Source organism: Pithys albifrons, chromosome 3 (genome assembly GCF_047495875.1).
Source record: "Pithys albifrons albifrons isolate INPA30051 chromosome 3, PitAlb_v1, whole genome shotgun sequence".
NCBI lineage: Eukaryota > Metazoa > Chordata > Aves > Passeriformes > Thamnophilidae > Pithys > Pithys albifrons.
In genome coordinates, this window is record NC_092460.1 from 42787045 (window position 1) to 42809981 (window position 22937).

Consider the following 22937-nt stretch of genomic DNA (forward strand, 5'->3'; position numbering starts at 1 on the left):
GGTGGCTCAGGAATGGGGATGGATTTTCTCCTTGTTTGTTCCTGATGTGCTTTGAGATGGATATGGAGAGCTTCCTACAAAACAAAACAAAACATTAAACTGATCAAGACAACCAATCACACACGAAAAGGGCAAAACCAAATCCCAACAATCAAACAAGAAAAATTCTTGATGGATATCACAATGCTCAGGTGAACCACCTTCTTTCTCAGAGGCAGCCAAGAATTCCTCGGGAATAGCTCCAGGCAGGGGGTTTGGGACACTGAGGCTTTTCAGGCTGTGCATGTCAATGCACTCAGAGGGATATTTCACTTGCAGCAATAACTGGCTGCTAATTCTTACAAAATAAAACTTTACAGGTACCTGTTCCAAATACTGGTTTCCCCTGGATCTTAGTATGTCTGTGTAAATAAGCTAAATACTTTTTTTCTTGGAAAGTACAATACACTTGCATTTAAATCCTTGTTTGCTTTGAACGTGAAAATGGGTGAACCTGATAAGCTTAATCTTATCTGGCGTAAACAATTCAAACCAGGGCTCGTCAGAGGCACCGCCAATCGTCTTGACCTTCTGAACACTGTTTTCACAAGGAGTGGTTGTTTCTGTTTGTACTGACCTTTACCACTTTTACCACTGTGTACCTGTATCCTTGTTTAGTCTAATTCTGTAACACTCTCTGTTTTTAAACTCTGTAACCAACAGCAACAGAGCTGTTTGTACCCTGGGGCTGACAGAGTGACTGAACGTGTGAGTAAACTCTGAAAGGGTCCCTAAGCCAGAAAGCAGGAATTAGCTCAAGCTAAGGAAAAAACCTCTTTATTCCTTAAAATGGCTTAATAGCTGAATGCTCACATGCATTTTGCTTTTTGGGTTGGCTCTAGTTTGGGTTTGTCAAGTAAGGGAAAATTTAAGGCTATAATTTTAAAACTGAAGTGTGAAACGGCCCATGTACAACCTGCCTAAATTATATTCTCATTGAAGACTAAAACATAGAAATACTGTTAATTTAGTACAATAGTACAATTTCAAATTTGTTCACAGTACCTTTTTTACAGTTTAGCCTAATCTTATCTTGGCAAAATATTCTTTTAATTTAAGCATCAATTTTAATCCAGTTCACAAAAGCAAGGGAGAAAAACCCTCCACAGCTTCTGTTTCCCACCTTTGATGAATTAAAGCCCAGACTAATTTGTAGATAGTGTTGCCAATAAATATAGCAGGTGTAAAATACATTTCATTACCAAGAAGCATGTATTTCTTTTTCAGAGGCCTCTTAGTACATTTGGTACCTGTTAGCACATGGCCTAAGTACTTTTAAATGATGTTTTAATGTGTTTACTAACAACTGGATGAATAACAGAATTATTAGAGTGAAGGACAAAAGTTGTAATTATTTCAGCACACTTCTGTTTGAAAGGATATAAGAAAATGGAAATACCTGAAATTTTAAATGCTCCTAAAGTTGACTGATCTTCTTTCCAGTCTCAAAAGAAAGCAGTAAGAAGGTCATGTGTCAAGTGTATTTTCTCCAAACTGCAACACAACTGTAAGAAGCCCATGTGTGAGCTCACAGAAACCTGCTATAAAAGTAATACACATTTAGGTAGTGGCGATGTGGCATTTTTAAGGAACAGCACTAATTCCTAATGACAAATTCTGGGCTCTGTGGCCTGTCCTGTATTACCAGAGGTGATCAGATGTAGAGAGCTCTGTGCTCACCCATGGCTTGGGTCAGCTGTGGAAAGCCCAGGCTGGTCTGGATCAAAGGCACTCTGGATTGCTCTGGAGCTGTGCGTGCACAGCCTGAGATTCCTCAGTGTCCCAAAGCTGCTTTCCTGTTCGCAAAATTGAGCTCGTTTCAGTTGAAATCTCGAATTTAATGAAGTGGCTGCAGTTTGTTCCACGTCCCACCAGAGGGCGCCTGTGCTTGTGCATTGGACAATCCAGGGATAAACTCATTCCTGACAAGAGTTTTCCTTTTACTACGGAGCTAAGGTGCAGCAAAGTGGACTTTTTGTCGTCAACCTTCTGTTTTTCTTGGCACTTCATTACAGTACAGCTATTTGATGTTATGGCATTATTTCAGACCGTGTGTAAGTGTCGCTGACCCTTGTTTCAATACCTCAGCATGTCAAGTCCGGTATTCTGGATAAAACTCAACACCTAACTAGTGATACTTCACATTTGGAAGTCTGTTTTGTACAACTCAGAGAAAAATAGTGTTTCCTACAAATTATCCAGGCCTTTTCAAAATTAATAAAGCTGGTGGACCAGCACCATCCATGCTTTGAAAATCTCACCTTAACTGACCTCTAATTTATTTCTGCAGCCCCATTATTCTGTCTTTAGGGAGGAATACCTGAATAATACAAACATGTTGTTCTGTTGCCTGTGTAACATGTTCTGCAAAGCTCACAGTCCTTCCAGTGAGGTTTCTAATGCTGTGTGAAACCTGGGTTTCAGTGACTTTTAAAGAGATGCTTTTCATATCTATGCAAATCAGGAAACATTCAGATGGAAGGCAGTTATTTTTATTCAAATCAGACTCTCAGGCATGCACTGTATATGTTTGATCATATGAAATTAATCACATCTTATGTCTCCTGCTGCTTCAATTAGAGTCTAATTTTGAGTTCCATCAGCACTTTTAATAGAAACTAAATCCTTTGTAAATGTTCCTCCCATGCTGATTTTTATACTACTTTGTGATTTTCTTTTTTTTTTAGCCATAAGTTTGGGAAAAAGATCACCTACTTGAACTATTTAAGTGACCTGGGAGAACATCTCAAATATGACCAGCTAAATATCCCTCAAGAAGTCATCCGGTACGTGGCAAATTTAATAGACATTGCCTCACTTTTCCTCAGGTAGAGCTGCATCCTGCTCACTGTATCCTGAGCACAATCAATTCCGTCAGTGATTAAAAATCTCATTTACCTGTTTGTGCTTGGTTGGATTAATTCTGAAAGCTGCACTGGCATCTAACACATTCTGAAGTGCATCAGGTGTTCAGTTTTCTGCAGATCTGAACATCTCCATCTCAGTTGTGGAGCATTTACTTTATGGAATTGCAGCTCCTGTGTGAGTGTAAGCAAACCCAACCCATGTGTCCCTCCTGCTTGTGGGCAGAACTGCAATCCTGACCTCTTTCCTTGCGTGTTGCAGCAAGTTAAGTGATTTTCTTTCATTAGGAACATTCCCAGTCAGCAAAGTGTTGATTGCCTTTAAACTTTATGGCTGTATCTCCTGTCAGTGCTCCCATTACTTCTGTATCTCGTGTGTTAGGGAAGAGCATTAGAGAGGGTGGGGGAGAAGGCAGAGCCCTGCAGAGGGCTGTGATTGTCAGGTGCCAGTGCTGGTGTCAAGAACAGCCTCCCAACACGCTGCTTTACATGGAAAGCCTTTGATGTGCTGACAGGAAGTGATTTTATGTGGCTGCTGAATGAAAGGAACTGGAAGCTTTGATTGTGCCTCTTACTGATGCCTGGTGGGTTTTTACACACCCTTTTGTGTAAATGTGAAGTAACATAAAATACCTTACAGCTCCAAGGTTACAAGTTGCATTGCCAAAGAAAAGGGAGTTGTGTTTTGAGTAGCAAATAGGATTGAATTTTGCTGTTAAATTGTAGTGTGCCCCTATTTATTGAACATATTGCTGTGCTCCACTGGCTGAAGCACAAGAGCTGTTCTATGTCTTGCTTCAGTATTCTACCACAAATACTACTTAGAAATTTCCTCATGCTGAAATGAAATGCAAGTTGTGTAAGACCTGCAGGAGATGAGTACCATGAGCAACACTTACAGCTGTCCATATATATAGTTTGTCATCCAGGGTGCACAGAAATCAATGAAATCCTGATATTTTTTTTGCAGACATGATGAAAATCTTCGGAGGAAGCAGAAGGGAAAACTGCCACCTGTGGTGAAGGTTCCTCCCCCACGGCCACCTCTCCCCACCCAGCAATTTGGAGTCAGCCTGCAATAGTAAGCCAGATCATTTCAAACATATGAGATTTCTGTGCCCTACAGCTTTGCAATGTGCAGGCTCACCAGACAGTCTGCTTGCAAGTAATTTGTTTATTATATGTTTAGTTTCTCATTCTCTTTGCAAGCCACAGAACTATGAGGCCAGACAACATTTTAGGAATTCAGGACAGGTCTCCCAGTCCCAGTGACCTGCCTGGTGTTCATATTTACAGTATCTTAGTGGGAGTCAGGGCACAACTTCTTTCCCAGTGGCCAACAATATGCCCACACATGCCAGAGCCCGGAGCCAATCTCTTGCTGGTGGGTACTGGCAGGATGAAAGTGTTTTGGAGATATTTAAGTGATGGATAGCAAAGCCAGAACAGAGCTCCAGGCTCCACAGTGGCTGCATAAAGCTAAAATGGATGCTTGAGCCTTTATACATTGCTGTTTAGTTGCTCACACGTTGTTCTGATCAGAGTTTGATGAAATGAATAAAATCACTCTCTCCCAGCAATGCCCTGACAGCTGTTTGCGTAGATTACAGCACTGTATGTGGTGTAAAAAATTACTTACTTTACACGAGGAATGAGATGGCAACAGCACTTGCAAGATTCAATTTGGGTAAAAAAACAACACAAAAAAAGCCCACAAAATCTTCTAGCTTCCTACCCACACTCATTTCTGTCATCTTTCTGTGGCATCCTTCTCAAAAAGCAGCTGAAGAATATTGTTCACATTCACCAAAGGCAATTTAGGCTGTCTGATACATGGACTTTTGTCAAATCTCTTCCCACCCCCAGCCTACTTTTCTGCTTCTAATGATTCAGCTGTAAATGAGATATAAAACATAATTTCTCTCTGCTTGAATGTTAAGCCTCAATCCTTTCTGGAAGGCCTGAAATTAGTGCAATCAATATCTATTGTGTAAGAGCTACCATGACATTAACTTTTACGATACCTCTCTGGAGCTCAGCCTCACATTTGGCTCACTCACCTCTCCAAACCAGAGCCTGTCTTTGGGGGGGCTCCACTGGGCCACTAGGAGGGACCATGTTTTATACCAGCAATTAGTAAAGCCAGGACTGTTTCCAGGCACAGGACACACTCTGTCCCTCACCTCTACCCAGCCTGCTGGCTCAAGTTGCTCTGCTGAACTTCCCACAGGCTTTTGCCATCGGACAGCCTGTTGTGTGTCCCCCTTGCCATCAGACAGTGTATTGTGTGTCCCCCTTGCCATCAGACAGCCTGTTGTGTGTCCCCCTTGCCATCAGACAGCCTGTTGTGTGTCACCCTTGCCATCAGACAGCATGTTGTGTCCCCCCTTGCCATCAGACAGCCTGTTGTGTGTACCCCTTGCCATCAGACAGCGTGTTGTGTGTCACCCTTGCCATCAGACAGCGTGTTGTGTCCCCCCTTGCCATCAGACAGCCTGTTGTGTGTCCCCGTTGCCATCAGACAGCCTGTTGTGTGTCACCCTTGCCATCAGCCACTCCTGCTTTATTTCTGTGCCTGCCCAAGCAAGCCAGCAGTGCATCCTCCTGGGCTGCACACGGTGGCCACCCTTCCTGGCCCTGCTGCTTTCCAGCTGCGTCACTATCAGGGAAGTGTGTCCTCACTGCATTCCTTGGCTTTCCCAAAGTGTAAACAGGGTGAAAGCTCCAGAAAGGGCCTTCCTGTGGGTGGGGAGCATGAAGCAAGGCCTCACTGTCATGTTTGTTGCAGAGAATTCCAGCCCTGGGGATGGATGCACCGACAAACAGGTGCTCTCTGTGTGTGGGTGCAGTTCACAGCACTCCAGTGTCCAAGTGCAAGTCCATGGGGATCTCAGTGCCTTCTGTCTGCCCACCCCTGTCCAGGTTCACTCAGCACAGGACACACAAATCCCCTGCATTTCTGATCCCCAGCCTGGCTTGCCTGGTTGCCAAATTGCACCTTTAAAGGTTAGAAGTCAAGTTCAAAGTTATGAATTTTCTTGAAAGTATAAAAGAAGACAACAGAAATTCATGTTCATCTTCATGGGAATATATCAGACAGAACGTTTTCCCAATAACCACCCTAACCCCTCCCTGATGTCCCAGCCTGTAGTGGGCGGAGACTTGCAGAGCAGAGTATACAGCACTGAGGAAATGATTTTCTGTTACTCGCCAGTTGCTGTTGCCTTTATAAATCCAGACATTTCAAAGAATATTCATGCATTGTGTTGCCACAGCAAGACTAGTTTTTCTATTCTTCACACAATAAAAAAGATGTAGAGCAGCAGCAATTACCTATTCAAATGTATCTTCATTAGTTTGCTCTGCATGTCAGGGTGAAAAATAGGATTTTTATTCTAAAAGCCATTAGTAAAGATTTTATGTTTAAAAAAGGCAAAGAAAAATTAGGGGACCCCTTGCTTATGTTGATAAGATAAATACAATTAAAATGCGTGAATGAAGCTTCCTAAATGCCCAGACAGGAGTTAAACACTGAGTATGTGGGTGAAACAGCATCGCTGTGTGTTCTGGTGTGTGTTCATGAGCTTCTGTTGCTGCACCCACTTGTCTCTCTGACCAAACAAAGTCACAGCTGAGCTCCAGCACAGAGCACAGAGTTGACTTTCAGCACCTATTCATGTTCTGCTTTGTCTGGCATGTTTCTAAATCTAAAATTAAATATGTTTTGTGGGAAAACAGGAAATGTTTTCTTTTTCTATCCAGTGCCTCGAATGAGGAGAGGGGGAAGAGAAAAAGTACAAAATTGCCCCAACTGCACAGCTCCTGCTTGTTGAATTGTTACCATAACCCTCTCAGGGTGCTTTGCTTTGGCCATAACCCTTCTGCTTGTGCATGCTGTGCATGTGTGCCCAGCAAGGAGGGGTGCATTATAACCAGTCCTGTGTGTGCCTCAGCAGGGGAAAATGAAAGGGAGAGAGGAAGATTCTCAGCCAGGAATACTTAATGGCACTCAAGAACAGTGTGCAGAGGCCAAGGTGGTGACTGTGTGGTGTCTGGAAATGAGCCACTGGGTGTGGGAGGGGTTGCAGCAGCTACTCTTGTGCCCTGCAGGGAGCGGATCTCCCTCTGCACAGCTGCTCTGTGTCCAAGAGCAGATCCCTGGGATCTCTGCTGCAGCAGGACACACATCCCTGATCAGTCCCAGCAGCTGCCCCAGCCACTGTACACATGTACTGAAGGAGAAAGGATGGAGATGAGAGTGAGATGTCCCTCATTTCAGGTTCCTCATAGTGCTTTAGTTTGTGTTGCTTTGAGTTGGTGTTGCCCATCATAAGGCACAGCTGCTCATCACACCATGCTGGGCCAGGCAGGACAAGCACAGACTGCCTGGCAGGACCCACAAAGGTGGAATTGCATTGACCTCTGAGCTGCTCTGCTTTACATCAGCTGCACTAATGGTCCTGCACATTTCCTGGCACTTCAGGTCCAGTAAAGTGGACATTGTGTCTCAAATACTCTGAAAATACAGGTCCCAGCTCACCCCAGTGCTGCAGAAACAGAACAATCCCTTGCATGTGACTGTCAGGGACTATCCTACTGCATCTTAAAATACCACTTAGCTTGAGAACCTCCTTCACTGGACTGGCAACAAAACCTTTCCTTAAAGGGAAACTGGAATCCTATAGAAAATGTCAGAAGTGCCAAAACAGCACCTTTATTTCCTAGGAAAAAAAAAAAGAAAAGTGAGGTGTAGGTTTTATTATTACAAATTACAGCCCAGTTGTTTGTCTCACCTCTCTGACAGATAAACTAGTGCTCAACAGGAGCCAGTGCTGTAAATAATCGGTTTGCTATTTATACACTGAAATGGGCAACACATTTATGGGTAACAACAATAATTAGAGAACATTTATAAAAAGCTGCTGGGCTGCTATTTGGTGCCTCTGGAGTGAGCAGCTGTAAGAAAGCAAATACAATCAGTGCAACTTCAGAGAGGCTGAGAATGGGTTCCATGAGCTTAAATTGTCATTAGTAAAGATGTAACAGCTTCCAAGCACATTAAAGTCTTGATGATGTTCCCATTTCAGTCAATTAGGCTTTCAACTAATTTTAATAAAAGCTGCCCCAAATGTTTAGTGCTGATATGAATACATGGAATAAAATTATTAGACACACAAAGAGGGTGTTAGAACTCCCCTATTAGAAAAGCTGAAATTAATGTCGTGGTTTTTTCCCTTACCCTGATTAGCTGCAGGCTTTGCCTGGCTGGTGCCCTGAGCAGTGACCTCATCTCCCAGCCCTTTCCTTGCTCAGTCCCTGACTGGGAGATGTAATTTCACAGGGCATTTCAGTTCTGTGTCTGTGCAGAGAGCCCTGAGAACGAACCAACCTTCCTTCCTTCCTTCCTTCCTTCCTTCCTTCCTTCCTTCCTTCCTTCCTTCCTTCCTTCCTTCCTTCCTTCCTTCCTTCCTTCCTTCCTTCCTTCCTTCCTTCCTTCCTTCCTTCCTTCCCTCCTTCCCTCCTTCCCTCCTTCCCTCCTTCCCTCCTTCCCTCCTTCCCTCCTTCCTTCCTTCCTTCCTTCCTTCCTTCCTTCCTTCCTTCCTTCCTTCCTTCCTTCCTTCCTTCCTTCCTTCCTTCCTTCCTTCCTTCCTTCCTTCCTTCCTTCCTTCCTTCCTTCCTTCCTTCCTTCCTTCCTTCCTTCCTTCCTTCCTTCCTTCCTTCCTTCCTTCCTTCCTTCCCTCCTTCCCTCCTTCCCTCCTTCCCTCCTTCCCTCCTTCCCTCCTTCCTTCCCTCCCTCCCTCCCTCATTCCCTCATTCCCTCATTCCTTCCTCCCTCCCTTCTTCCCTCCCTCCTCGGGTTTATTGGAAACACCAAGTTATTAATGGGCTGTACAGTCACTGCTGGGTTTCGTCTGTGTTTCTGCAGCATTGTTGTACTATACTGTCCACAGAAATATGTACTGGGTTCCTTTAAATCTGAGACTTTATTCTATTCTTGATTACTGTGAAGTGTAGCAGAATACTCAGCAAATATTGACCCTCTGTTGCTATAATTTTAAACTGATAAAGACATTTCTTTTAAATGAGGAAGATAATTGCAGTATTTTCAGTGCTGTCTAGATCAAGAAAATGCCATGTTCGACTTTTTTGCCTCACCTGTTTAGTCCCGAACGAGAAAGAAATCTCATTTCATGGAAATCATTCAAAGCATTAATAATTTTGCTTTGCCTTCAAAATAAGTAGTACAATATCCTTTTAATTATACATACACTGGGGCTTAAAAAGAGACAAATGACAAAGGGAAATCTGCATGATAAAAGGCTCCTAAAGTTGTGAAGCATTTGCTGCAATCTCCTTCCTTGGTTGCCTTTAAACTGCCTTTAAACCCAATCGCACCAAGAGCATCCAACCCTTTCCAAGGGGAGCCACCACCATCCGTTGTCCAGTCAAACACAGCCCAGCTGGGACAGGCCAAGGGACAGGAACCAAACTAAAGCAAACCCACCTCCAGCAGGGGTAAAGTTACTTGTGCAGGACTCTGTGTTGGGTGCAGGCTCCCTAATTTATGAAATTAAATGTTTGCTCTTAGATTTCCCTCAGGTTTTTGCTCAGACTTGCTTTTGACTCTTTGTCTATAAATGCCAATTAAAGGCTGTTGCTTTTTCTTCCCCCCCACCCCCCCCCCCCCCGACAGTATCAAGGACAAAAACAAAGGTGAACTAATCCCCCCAGTAATGAAGGAAACTGTATCCTACCTGAAGAGTAAAGGTGAGTTCTGCAGCAAAACGAAAGGTGAGTTCTGTCTTTCAGAACAAGGACAGTAGTTTGGGACTGCACAACACTCAGTGCCTGAGTCAGCAACAATTACAGTGACACAGGAATGTTTCTGTCCTAAAAACTGGAGTGGCAATTCAGCACTGCCTTGAGAGCTCTGAAGGAGAGGAAATAATCATTATCAGACTGTTGTCCCACTCTGGAAAAAAAAATCCCAGACAAACAAACACAAAAACAACAAAGCAAAAACAAAAAACCACAACCAACTCCCCCAAACCCCCCCCCCCAAAAAACCAAAAATCAGTCAAACAAACAAATACAAAAAACCCCACAACCTCCAAAAAACCCCAAACAAAACCAAAACAACTTCTTGCCCTTAGGATGAATTATGAAATAGCAAATCTTAGATGTCTTGAAATACTCATTGTAAACCCATGTAATAGTGTTGGGGTTAAGTAGAGTTCCCAATAAAAAACAGTGAATTCTATTTTTAGAGAACCAGGAGCCATGAAAACTCACTTGCAAAATAACAGGAGTAAGCCTGAAGTCCTTCCTTCAGAACATATTTTTGCTGGTATTTGCAGAGCCTTTGTCAGCAGTTTGAATCTGTAACTACATTATACAGAGATACAGATTTAAAAAATACCCATATTTAAGGTGGGAGCATCCAAACCTGAGTTCCCTCTACCCCTTCAGGGCAAAGAGAGGCAGATTTTGCCCCCTGGTGGTGCCCCCAAACTCCCCATCCTGGACCTGACCAGAAATCAGGTGCTAAAAATGCTGCATTTCCCCCATGGGGACAAAGGCACATGCAGGGAGACAGTCAGAGCCAAGTCTGCAGTCTGAAATTCCCTTTCCCAGTGTACTGTGATTTTAGGGTTTCCTCCCTGGTTTTTAAGGCAGTCACAGCAGTGTTTCCACAGCCCTTTGTGCTCCAGGGTTCCAGAGTTTCACAAATGTGTGCTGATTCTTACAGAACTAAATCTACAGCCTTGGTTCACTTTCCTTACAGGTGACAGAATAGAAACACAACTGGCACAGCATTACCCAGTGCTGGAACTGGGAATGATTCCTAAAATCCCTGAAAGAAGGATGTGAATTTTTAATAGCTGTGTCAAGTGAAGAAAAACAAAAAGGAAACATCACTGTCATTTAATATGCCATTAAGTTTGGTTAATGTTTGAACAAATTTTGGGAATCAGCATAATTTTTAAGACAAAAAACAGTCTCAGATCTCTCTATTGCTGTTAGATGAGTTTTATCTGAAATCTTCCTCATTTAAAGAGCTGTTTGTATTGACAGCACACAAATGATGTAACACAAATTTTGAGTAAACTGTATTCTTCTGTAGACAGAAACCTGTATCCCAGAATATTCTTAATTCTTAATTTCCATCCTTCAGCTGTCACTCTGAACAAGGTAAATTTTGCTTTCACTGCTCGAATTGTATGTGATCTGTGTTCATTTTAACTGTTGCCATCAGTTTCAGCTTATTTGAGCCCTAAGTGAGAAACTGCAAACCTTTTAAAAGTTTGTACTGCAGAGGCTTCACATTTGGGAGGCAGAAGGGGCAGGCAGGGCAGACATTGCTGCTCACCTTTACTGCTCCAATACTGTGGCTGAATGCAGGGAGTGTAAAGAGTTCAGCACCGAGGATGTCGGAAGTGAGTGGCAGCCTGAGACAATCCCTGCAATTATAACCCTAAGTGGATAATTAGAGCCTGTGTGTTGTATCAGTGCATGCCCCACCTGCAGATTAAAGCCAGACTTTCTGTGGATTAAACTGTTATCAAACAATCATCTGTATGTATATTTAGCTTATCTTAGTAGGCAAACACCTTTTCCTCACTAATCACAGGAGTCGAGAGAGCTAAAATGGGGATGAATGTGCACTAACATTACTACTGCTCACAGCTGTTGTTATTTAGGAATTCAGTGAAAATTTAGTCACTAAAATAGTAATTAATTTAACCTGTGCGCTGGAGGAAGGCTTTGCACACCTGGGACTTTCTTGGGCCTGTTTAACGATATTAAAGAAGTAAGAGGTTTATGACCATCACTAGGGTGTGTTAGTGACCAGTAACTAGTAATTCCTGCATTAATTAGAAACAAAACCTCCTCCATGTCTTGCTTTTGTTCTTTCTGGATGTTTTGTCCTATCACTGTTGCACTAGTCTCATAATCTTCCCTCTCAACAATTTGTAAGTCCAGCTCAGACACCCACAGTTTTTTGAAGCAGCAAAGCCAAATGTGCAGTACAGGGAAGAAAAAGCACGTTTTACCTGTCATGGTTAGGGTTAATAAAAGAAAAAGAGAGGTTGGCTCAACCAGAATTTCTCCTGGATGAAATGTATGTTATTCTGAAAGCAGAGATCATCCTTGGGTTTTCTTCCAACTTTGTCCTTTTTTTGGCTGTTCAGTGTCAGTAGAACCATCACAGTTTGTGAGGGATGGACTCTGATGAGTTGAGACTTCTGAGCAGAGCCCTGGTCCTGCTTGGTGCACCTGCAGAAGTCAGTACACCAGGAGGTGGCCCAGCGCATGCACTTGCTAATTGGACTCTTGATTTTTTCCCCAGCTCTCAGTCCCTCTGTTTTCCCAGGAAGGCAGGTCCTGGGCTCTGTCAGCACTGTTATTTTCCAGCCAAGCCCAGGTTTGCTCAGAGCTGTCATATCCCCTCTCAGAAAGAGACTTCCACAAACCAGATCTCTGCAGAGAGATGCCTTGTCAGGTGGAGTGTTTTGTGACATTCCCAACCAGCTGCTGCTTGAAAAAGTGCCTGCCACGCCAAGGCTGTTAAGCAGGAGGTGAAAGACATGCATTTTTTTGCACTTGTAATTCCAAGTGTGCAGGTATGTGTTGTACCTGCTGTCTGCTGTGATTGTAACACAGTCTGGGCTCTCAGTTGTGCCTGTGCTGACAGCCCTGGATGTGACTGGCAGAGTTCTTTGCACTCCAGACGTGCCTGTGAGCACAGGCAAAGCTTCAGCGCATCTTCTGCAAGTGACAAACACTCCCTGTCTTTATTCTGCTCCGTGTGATTTTGGCAGAGCTTCCAGCCCTGCAGAATGAGCAGGGGAGTGGGCTGTAGGTTTCACCCACGGTGCAGAATTCCCACTCTTTCTTCCCATTGCTGCATTTCCCCATCTATTACCTGAAGTCTATTTCTGAAATTCTAAGTTAGATGACAAAAGCTTCCACAAAATCCTGCTTCAGCAACAGGGCTGGGAGTTCCTGCACCATCAGAGTCTCTCTGGCACCTGTGAAGTCCATTCCTTGCCCAGCTCAGGTGCAGGAGCTGTGCTGATACCCAGCCCAGGCACCAACCCAGGGGGTACCAGGCTGAGGAAGCTTTCAGTCTCTGCAGTTACCCAATCACAGAAGTCTGAAGGTTGGAAGGGACCTTTAGGATCACCCAGTCCAACCGTCAACCCAACACTGCCACTGGAACCCCAAACCACTGAACCACATCACCCAAACACCGGGGGACAACAGGAGTCTCTCTCCAAGACACTTCTGGTTTATCCAACCCTCCTCTTACCCTGATGCCTCCAATCCCTTTGGCAGATTGTTTGGGCTCACATTCTTCCTCCTTGACTTTTAGATGTTGTACCTCACTTCCAGGCACCACCATTTGCAGCAGTTCCTCCTGGTGGGAGTCACTGCCACCTGCACAAAGAACCAAAGCTGTATCCCTACCTGTGTCCACCTACTGAGGGGCTCTGCCAGCTGCAGGCACAGCCTTGTCCCCCACAGAAAGTCACCATTGTGGCAGGGAGGGTGGATTTGTTCATATATTTATCCAAAGTGCATTTACAGCTATTTCTGAGCCAGCAGGCTCTCACTAGTAAGTCACCCAGTTCTTTTACAGACACTAAAGAATTTACTCTCAGCAAAGATTCTTGTACACCTCTTTGGATTTTAGAAACAAGGTCTGTTATGGCTGAGGCCACAGACACTATTAAAATAGGCACAATATACTGGTTTCTTAATTTCTCTAATTTTCAGGTTATTTTTTCAAGAAGGGAGTAAAACACAGCCGTTTCACCGCTTTCTAGCTCCACGTTAGAGTGGAAAATGGTTTTAATACTGAACTTTAAAAATGCCTAATTTTGGTTTCTACTAACCTCCACAGGGGAGAATTGGTTTCCTAAAATGAGTTCTGAGTATTTGAGAAAACTATCAGCTCATTAAGACTCATCAAGGTTCTCCTGGGCCAAACCAGAAAAGTGCTCTTAAGTTCAGAAAGAAGGGATATCAGTAATGCCATTCTATGGATAAATCTGCATGGCAAAATCCACGTTTTGTCTGCAAAGCCCCCAACATCAGGCCACAGCTTTTAAGGGAATTTGTATTTGATTCAATATGTGTATAAACGGCATTGTTCAGACCTGCATGAAGATGTCAAATAGGGTACAAAGGGCAGGGATGTTGCTCAAACCTATCTCAAACATTAATATACTGTCATTTGTACTGGGTTTTTTTAAATATGTGGGTAGGATTATAATTTTTACTGCATTTTATGTTTTAGAGAGTATTCCCAAAGGTATAAACAACATGCTTGTTCATGTTTTAAAAAAATTCAACCCAAAGCTAACCTGCTGTGACTATCACTAAAATTTCCAGGATTTGGTAATATTTACATTCTACAGAGTGGTCGTATAAGGAAACAGCTGCAGCAAAATTTCACAGGGAAGTGCTTACTAAAGAGCTCACGTGAGCTCAGCAGGTGATGGAACAATAAACTCACAGTGAAGGAATCACACCAGAGAACTGTAAAGCACAAAAAATAACTGTCCCCTATAGGAAAATTCTCTCACAGTAGCCCCTGTGGCCAAGGCTTTCTCTCTTACCTCACCAATTTTGCTCACTTGAAGTGCTTTGCAGCACAAAGTTTTTGCTCTGTGTTGTCTGGTGGTCCCTCCGGAGAGTCCTGGGCAATGACTGAGACTTCCAGATGAAATGGTAATAACCCTGCTGTAAGTTTAATGATACAGTAATAAATGTCCTATTAGATGATTACAGTGACATCTCAAGCTGTCCTCTATCAGTTCAATAGCAGGAGCAATGGTAAACAGTGATTAATCCTTCCCCTCAGTCCTGCCATGAATCACCACCAACCCTGCTGAGGGAGGAAGTTTGGGTTCCATTTTTTCATGTGAATGAACATGCTGGTGGTGCTGGTCAGGATGGGTAGAGATGGGTGGTTGTGCATGCTGAATGCACTGGGATTGCTGCAGCTTTGCCTCCTAGCCTCAGCCTCTTCTGATCAATCAAATATCTTTTAAAAATGCAGCTCTGGGAAGGTTTGACATGGGCCACAGGAATATTTCTGAGTTCTTGGCTCTATTGTTTTCAGGGGAATGTTTTTACCTGAGATTCATGGAGATGAGATAAACCCTCCCTTCCCCTGTGCCCTTGCTCTGCAATGCACCCTTTGCCCTGCAAATCACTGTGCAAACTGCAGCCATCCCACTTGTTCTACATTCACTGCACAGAGCACAGGGAAAGGAGGGCTCTGCAAGCTCCTCCTCAAACTGGGCTGTGTTCCAGCTTAAAAAACAATCTCAAATTTGTCTGAAGCATAAGAGTTAATGCCACTTTGGGCATTTCAGATGTTACAACAAAGATGGACAATTAAAATATGCTGTAGACTCAGCAGTCCTCATATTAGAAATAAATTAGTTCTAGTTTTTAAAATTAATCTTGCTGGAATTAGGGCATCAGCAAGAATGTGTCTAAATCAGTTGTATGAATGAGAAGGAAAACCACTTCCCTATCAGGATGGACACTTCCCAAGACTTGGCAGGACCTCAGGCAAAAGGAACACTTCCAAACTGAATTTGGGACAGAAGGAATTCAGATGCTCACTCTTTGCCATTTCTCTTCTGAAAGCAGACAAATTAACAAAGATTTTTGCTGCCAGCAACCCTCAAATCAAGGATGACTGAAAGAAAAAGAATGTAATTTTCTCATCTCTCTTTCTTTGACAAGTTTGCCGCAATGTGACAGCATGTGTTGCTTTAATTTCCTTTTATCAGTTTTGATTTTCAGTGTCTTTCCCATGGGACAACTGATCAGAGGTAGAGAGGGGGCCAAGTATTTTTAGCAGCAGTTTATTAAAGCAGAGTGTGACACAGTTGTGTCATGGCACTGTGGAGTTTTGTCTACTGTGGTATTTCAGTGTGCAAGGAAGTGCCTGCCTGTTTTCATTTGTGATTGCTGCACTCAGTTCAGTTTTCAATCGCAGCATCACTTTCCATTGAGCACAAATGGCTCCCTCGCCACTCACAGACTATGTTTTTCTGCATAGCACTTAATATTTAGAATAAAATTTCATTCTTTTTTTCTGGAGAGTTTAGTGCAGCACAGAAAATGTCCATTGATCTCTGTATCTATTGCTGGGGAGGGGCAGGGAGCAGCTTGGGCCGAGTTATTGATCCCTGTGTGGGCCATTCCCTTCAGAGCTGGACTCAGTAATCCTTGTGGGTCCCTTTCAGCTCCGAACACTCTGGGATTCTGGGATCTCAGCACAGGCTCTGCACTGTTGGGACAGTGAGGGTCATGCAGGTGTGTGTTTATCAGACCTGGACAGCTCAGGGTAGCGGCTCCTGTCGGTCCCCCCTCACAGTGCACTGCAGGCACTGCTGCTCCAGCCTAGGTATCCCCTAGGGAATGGTATTTCCAGGGGATTCCCTAGGGAATGGTATTTCCAGGGGATTCCCTAGGGAATGGTATTCCCTGGGGATTCCCTAGGGAATGGTATTACCTGGGTATTCCCCAGGAAATGTGTTCCTCACGCCATTCATGGCCAAATAGCTCAACCTGTACACACACAGAAAAAAAAATAAATTCCTTTTCCAGAAACAGCTGACAGGAGCCATGCTGTAAGCAGGATTGGGTGGAAGAACATTGCTAATAGAAATTAAATATTGACTACCTCAAAATTATTTCCTGAAAGGCAAAAAATGGGTACTTTGAGCTGCATTGACCAGGATTACCTTCAGCCTATTTTATTTTCTTGTCCTGTCACTCTGGTGGCTCTCACATGTATTTTCTCTGCAAAAAAGAAGACAAAGTGATTAATTTTATTTTAGTTGTGCCCCTTGCGTAAGCTTAATTCTGGTAGTTCTAAGAGCTGGGATTTTTCCCCTTGTGTCTGAAAAGAGTCAGGATGAGAGAAGGTGTTTGCTGTCTGTGTATAAGGCTGTTTATTTATCCATCACAGGGAACAGCCAGTGAGAGGCTTCAGGTCCCTTTCTTCCTTCCCATCCCTTTTCAGGAGACCTTCTGCTAATGCTGTTCAGGTTACGTGACATGGAAGGACCTTCATCCAAATCATGGTTTTAGGGACCTTTCCCTTGCCCAGCTCAAACCCAGAAAGCACTGAGAGCCATTAATATAAACACAGACTTCTTAAAAAAAGTGTCCTTTGTTCATATGCATCACAGAAGTTCATATGAATTAGAAAAATAAGAAAACAGAAGTTTTGTTCACAGAAATCAGAAAAAAAACATTGCAAAAAAGGTCTGTCACTGTACCCAGGCTCGTATTCCCCCTTCAAAGCATAATTGCTGTTGACTATTTCAAAATTGCTGTAATATCTGATTTTCTGGTCTGAGCATCTGTTACACACACAAAAAAAAATTTCTATGACTCTCTTGCTGTTGTGGTTCTTTTGCCTTAGAAGCACAACATAGCTTTTTCTTTTTCCTAAGAATTGCACTTACTTACAGTTAATTAAGTTAATTAGTGTGCTGTCCCTTGGCTGTGCTGCCCACAGACATCAGGACTGGGGGTATCTGCTCTGGTGATGGGCACGTTGCCATCTGTGATCAAACAAATGGCTCTGTATTGATCCAGTTTCAGCTGACCTGGGAAAGAGTTCTGGGAGGAGCACAGTTAGTGCCTGTATTCCACACGTCTGCAGGAGAGGATGGAAGTTGCTTTTCCCCCTCCTAAGACACACCCAGCACGGGCTGGATGTTCTGTGCCATTGCAGGAACACTATTGGGATGCAGGGCCAGACAAGTACAGCTGCTGTCTGTGCCACAGATTAATGTCTTTGATTAGACCCTTGAAAGCTTAGCCAATAAAGGCATAAACATGTTCAAAATTGGTATTTATTGCACTGTAGTCCTTACAGCGAGATTCTCATCAGATAAAAACATTAAACCAATTCCTGCAAACCAAACTGCCAGCGTTTATGATGTCCATTTTCCGAAAGTCTTGTTTTCACAGAAAGCCTCTTGTCCACTGACAGCCAGCATAAAATCCCACAAATTCTGGGGAAATTACTGTATTTCCTGTGTGCTGAGGGCAGTGCCTTCATGAGCAGTTCAGAGCTGCCACTTCCCACACTGTCTTTGGGCAGGTTGCACTCTGAAGCTGATGGAACAGTTTTACTACAGGGGTGTTATTTGCTGTGCCTTTATTCAACTGAAACACAATCTCATGGAAAATAAGGCAAGGGTCAATACAGCACCATTACTGTCCATTTGGTGCCTTTAGTAACCACACTTACCCTTCTTACCTGCTGTGGTTTGAGTTGTCATCCTCCTTCCAGAGCTGAGTGCATGGGATGAAGGTTTAATATCCACCCTGGAACTGAACAGGCAAGGGCACATATTCCTGGGAAGTAACTGGGAGCTGCATCCAGCTGAACTCCAGCTGGGACTCAATCTAGTCAGTGCAGCACTCTCAAGCTTCAGATTTGTGCCAAAAGTCTGAAACATGCCTATAAAAATTATTTTAATGGCACAGTAGCCGTTCTTTTACTATACTATAAATTCATGTACATAATACTAAATGCTGTTCTGTAATTAATGGGTTTGTTAAAGAATTTTTTGTTACTTTATTATAAATTCATTTAATAATTATTTTTTGTGTATAAAATATACTTGGAACCTGAGCGATTTCACAAGAATTATTAAGCATTCACCACTTGGACTCAGTTTTTCTAGAACACCATAATGCTTCTTGCTCATGCAAACAGACCCACATGGACTTCCGCTGGAAAACAGAAATGCTGGTTTCAGTCTGGTGCTTATCTGCTGAAAGGGAAGCATGGAAAACCAAAAAGCCTTTCTGCTATTCCTCACTCACATAACGAGATGTCCAGCAGTGCCTCCAGGGCTGTGGGTGTGCTGCCAACCTTCCCAAACCTGCAGCAATTGGGTGTTTTGGCAGACCAGCACAGGTTAATGTTTTAGATTCCTCTGCTTCCGGTAGGAATCTGCAGCTCAGACCACAAATGTGTGGAACTGCATTACCTGCTGGGGGTGAGGGACAGCACAGGCTGGAGAGGGGAAAAGAGAGAGGGAAATGAGGATTTCACCAAATTCAGAAGCAAGGAGTACCACAAATCTCAGGAAAAGTTGCAGTTCCCATCCCCATCCTGTTTTGCATAATAATCAGATTAATAACGTCCCTGAAAGCCATGGCCAAAATGAGATCCTTGATTGGGTGCTTTTTATTGACACTCTGCAGCTCCTGTGTCATTAGGTGCAATTAAAAGCTACTTCTGAACAAAAAATACACTTGTCAAGACACTCTAAAACACTTAGAGCAAGGGGTAGCATTTCTGTAAGACCTGTTACAGAAAGTGCTGAAGGCAGTGCTGAAATACAATTTGATCCAACTTTGTATTCTCAAGGGGTTTATTTCCAAAACGGGAGTGTTTTGAGTGTCCTTCTTCCCAAATCTTCCTCCTCTGTTCTGTTTCCTACTAAGCTGTAGAGAAACACAAAAGAGGGTCAGCTTTTCCAGAGGAGACCTGGATTCCTTGTTTTTTCAGGGCTGCAGGTGGAGGGCCTCTTCAGAAGGTCAGCCAGCATCCAGATCATCAAAGACGTGCAGAAACTCTACAATCAGGGTGAGTTGTCCTCACACCATTCCCAGCAACAGGGAGGGGGCTTTGTTCACCTTGGGCTTGCTGGTGAAGCAGAAATGCCAACTGTCTGGTTATTAATTAATCATAAAGCCATTTGTAATATAAAATAATAAGAGCATTAGTGCAGCAACCTGAGAGACAGCACCAGGCAATTGATGATTACTGAGCATCAAGTCATCTCCTGATGTAACACCAGAGCCTTCAGAACCTGTAACAAGTAATGAATAACAAGTTTGAGTAAAAAATGGTCGATTTTTTCATAAACATCTACTTTGCTGTAGTTGCAAAGTACAGTGTCTCTGGTTATGGCAAAGAAATACAATTTCACCTAATAATTTATGAAATGTAGTGAAGTAATTGTGAAAGTCACTGATGTCCCTGTAAAGGCACTTTATGAAATGCCTTTATGGGGAGTATCTGTCACAGCAGGATAGTTAAAACTCCACAGAAAATAAAATATCAGGGGTTACCAGCAGCAGAAAGACAAGAGGTTTTCTGTTGAACATCTAGTGTGAAACAGTTTTAAAGGAATAGTTTAAAGAAAAAGTAAAACATGACTGAACACTTTTTTTACTTCTTTTTCCCCTATTAGGCAAGTCTGTGAATTTTGATGATTACCATGACATCCATATTCCTGCTGTTATCCTGAAGACTTTTCTCAGGGAGCTCCCTCAGCCCTTACTGACGTTCGAGTGCTACGATCACATCCTGGGAATCACCAGTGAGTGGAAAGGAGTGCAGGAATGTTTGTGCAGCAGCTTGAGCTGGGCCTGGCTCATCCACAGTCACTGCTGGCTGTTTGCCAGCCAAGGTGCAGCAGCAGAGTTCTGGAAACCAAATTCAGTTTGGTCATTCAGATGTTTTTGGGTTGGGTTGGGTTTGGTTTGGTTGGGCTTGTTTGGCTTGTTTGGTTTAGTTGGCATTGGTTTATTTGGTTGGGTTTAGTTTGGTTTGGCTTCATTTGTTTTGGTTTGGGGTGGTTATTGTTTAGTTTGGATTTTTTTGGGTTTTTTGTTTGGTGGTTTTTTGAGGGGAGAGTTTGGGCTTTTCTGTTTGACTGGTTTTGGGTTTTTGATTTTGTTTTGGGTTTTCTGGGGTTTTTTTCTGTTTTTTTGTTGTTGTTTTGTTTTGTTTGTTGCTTTGACATTTGGAAAAGGGACGTATAAACACTGATTTTTACTGACTGAATCCTGTGCTGACTCTCTGGATGTGACCTTACTTTGTGCTGGAGCTAAGGGAAAAGAGTGAACAAGTCTGAAAACAATCTGAGAGCAGTGCATCGTCCCAGGGCCACCAGGAGGCTTTGCTTGGCAAAGCACCTGTTTAACATTCTATTTTATTGTTGTTCACTCATGTTTTGAATTTTGGCAAAGTATTTTGAGAAGTGGAGTTTAAGGGAATTAAAATAAATTGAGTGACAGACTTAATAAAACCTTGAAGCTTATAATTGTTGAAGAACTTCACCTTTGATCAGGAAAGCTGCTGCCAAGATTTCTTTCACCCAGTATTGCTGCAATTCCTTTATTATGTGTTCTGCAGAAGGCTGGCAAAAAATTCTTGGGACTCAGATGAATGTTTGATGAGAACTGATGGCTTTGCAGTAGGAAAAATGTCCCCACAATAAAGCTGCATGTGATTAATTCAGTGCTTCAACAACACTTGACATGCTGAAACTTTGTGCATGCACAAACACTCTGGTGCACAACTCCCAGGGAGAGGGAGAGAAATGCAACAGAAATGGGAGAAGGATCAGCAAAAATGAGCTGGTTTGATTAGGCCTGATTATCAACATCAAAGATTTCTCCAAAGTAGTGTTAAATTTACAACATTGAAATAATCTGTGTGATTTCAGATATTTTAATTTATCATATATAAATATATTACACATTCTCTAATAACTATTCGAAAAAATAGAAATGTAAGAATAAAAATATATAGCATATAATATAAATAAATATTATCTATAATGTATAATAAACTATAATAAATATTTTAATTAAAATGCTGTGGTATTCCAGGAGAGCAGAAAGGTCCCCTGGTACGGCATCTGAAACAGGAGCGTTGGTGTAACTCTCACCTGGACAGCCCAGATGGTGCAGGAACTTTGGGGTCCAGTTCTGGCTTTGCCCATCAGTAGAAATGAGTTAATGAACCCGCTTAGGTTCATCCCCAGAAAATGCTCAGCCAGCCAAGTGACCATCTCAGATGTTTGTTGCCAAGACAGAAGAGTTTCCTCCAATGATTTTTAAGTTAGTAGATTGCCAAAACAGCATTTTGGGCAGGACTGTGGCTCAGCAAGAATAAAATCAGAGCATAAAAAGCAAACACCTCAATTCAGTGCATGGGGAGGTAACAAGGTTTGAATCAGGCCTGTGAAAGTCCTCTTGAGCAAAGAAATTACTTTGGCTATTCCACTGGATTGAGAAAATACTCTGCAGTTGGTCTGAGGCAGGTACATGATAATAAAAATATGACAGAGGAATACAAAGGGGTATATAACCCTCGTAGCCACTGTGGTCACTGTGGGTATTAACAGAGCTGGATTTTGTGGTCAGTTTTACAGAGGTAATTCCAGCAGATATAAATAAGTTATTATTTCAGTGCTTTGGAGTTAATACTGAGTTGGCATTGCAGGTGTGGAGAGCTGTCTGCGAGTCACCAGGTGCAAACAGATCATCCAAGGCCTTCCTGACCACAACTATGTTGTTCTGAAATACCTGATATGCTTTCTTCATATGGTGAGTATGGGCAAAAGCTCCACAGTGGGTTTCTGTCTGAGTTAATTCCACATCTAACACTTCCACAGAAAGGAAAGCTGAGTATTTTAAACAGTGTGGTGAGGTGATTGTGCAGGACCTGCAGGACCCTCCAGTTCTGGGAAGAATTGGAGCTCACAAAGATCTGACCATCCCTTCACCATGAAACCCTTTAATTAATTGTAATGAACACTAATGTGTGCATTCACATGAACTGTGTCTGCACTGGGGTATTTACCAGTCCTGCTCCCTCCACTCCACACTCAGAATGTATGTTTTTAGTGATTTATTTTTGAGAGTTTTTCTTCCAATTTGGAGTGAAAACCCCCTGAAAATACTGGTTGTGTAATTTTTGGTGCTGGAGAAAACCTACATGAACTCACCTTTTTTCCACAAAGAATAAATCTTGGGCAACTAAAATAATTAGGGTTAATAATTAGGCAACTAAATAACTTAGGGTTATTTTAGAAAATTATGGAATTATTAATAACAACCATCAGCAAAATATTTCATATTAAATACTAAAATTGGCACTTTCCTTTTTAAAATAACCATTTAATATAAGGATGTACAATTAAAAACTTAGAATGTACCATTTTGCAAGGATTTTTT

General features: G+C 42.7%; 1 protein-coding gene across 5 annotated transcripts in view; it reads left to right on the forward strand.

Annotated features, from left to right (window-relative positions):
• ARHGAP8 (Rho GTPase activating protein 8) overlaps positions 1-22937 on the forward strand; it is a 55472-nt gene that overhangs the window by 21573 nt on the left and 10962 nt on the right. For all 5 annotated transcript variants that reach the window (XM_071549802.1, XM_071549805.1, XM_071549804.1 and 2 more), the window contains 6 exons: positions 2727-2825; positions 3874-3984; positions 9598-9671; positions 19474-19551; positions 20162-20290; positions 22204-22307. In XM_071549802.1, the coding sequence (XP_071405903.1) occupies positions 2727-2825; positions 3874-3984; positions 9598-9671; positions 19474-19551; positions 20162-20290; positions 22204-22307 (595 nt within the window). The remainder of the gene's footprint in view (positions 1-2726; positions 2826-3873; positions 3985-9597; positions 9672-19473; positions 19552-20161; positions 20291-22203; positions 22308-22937) is intronic.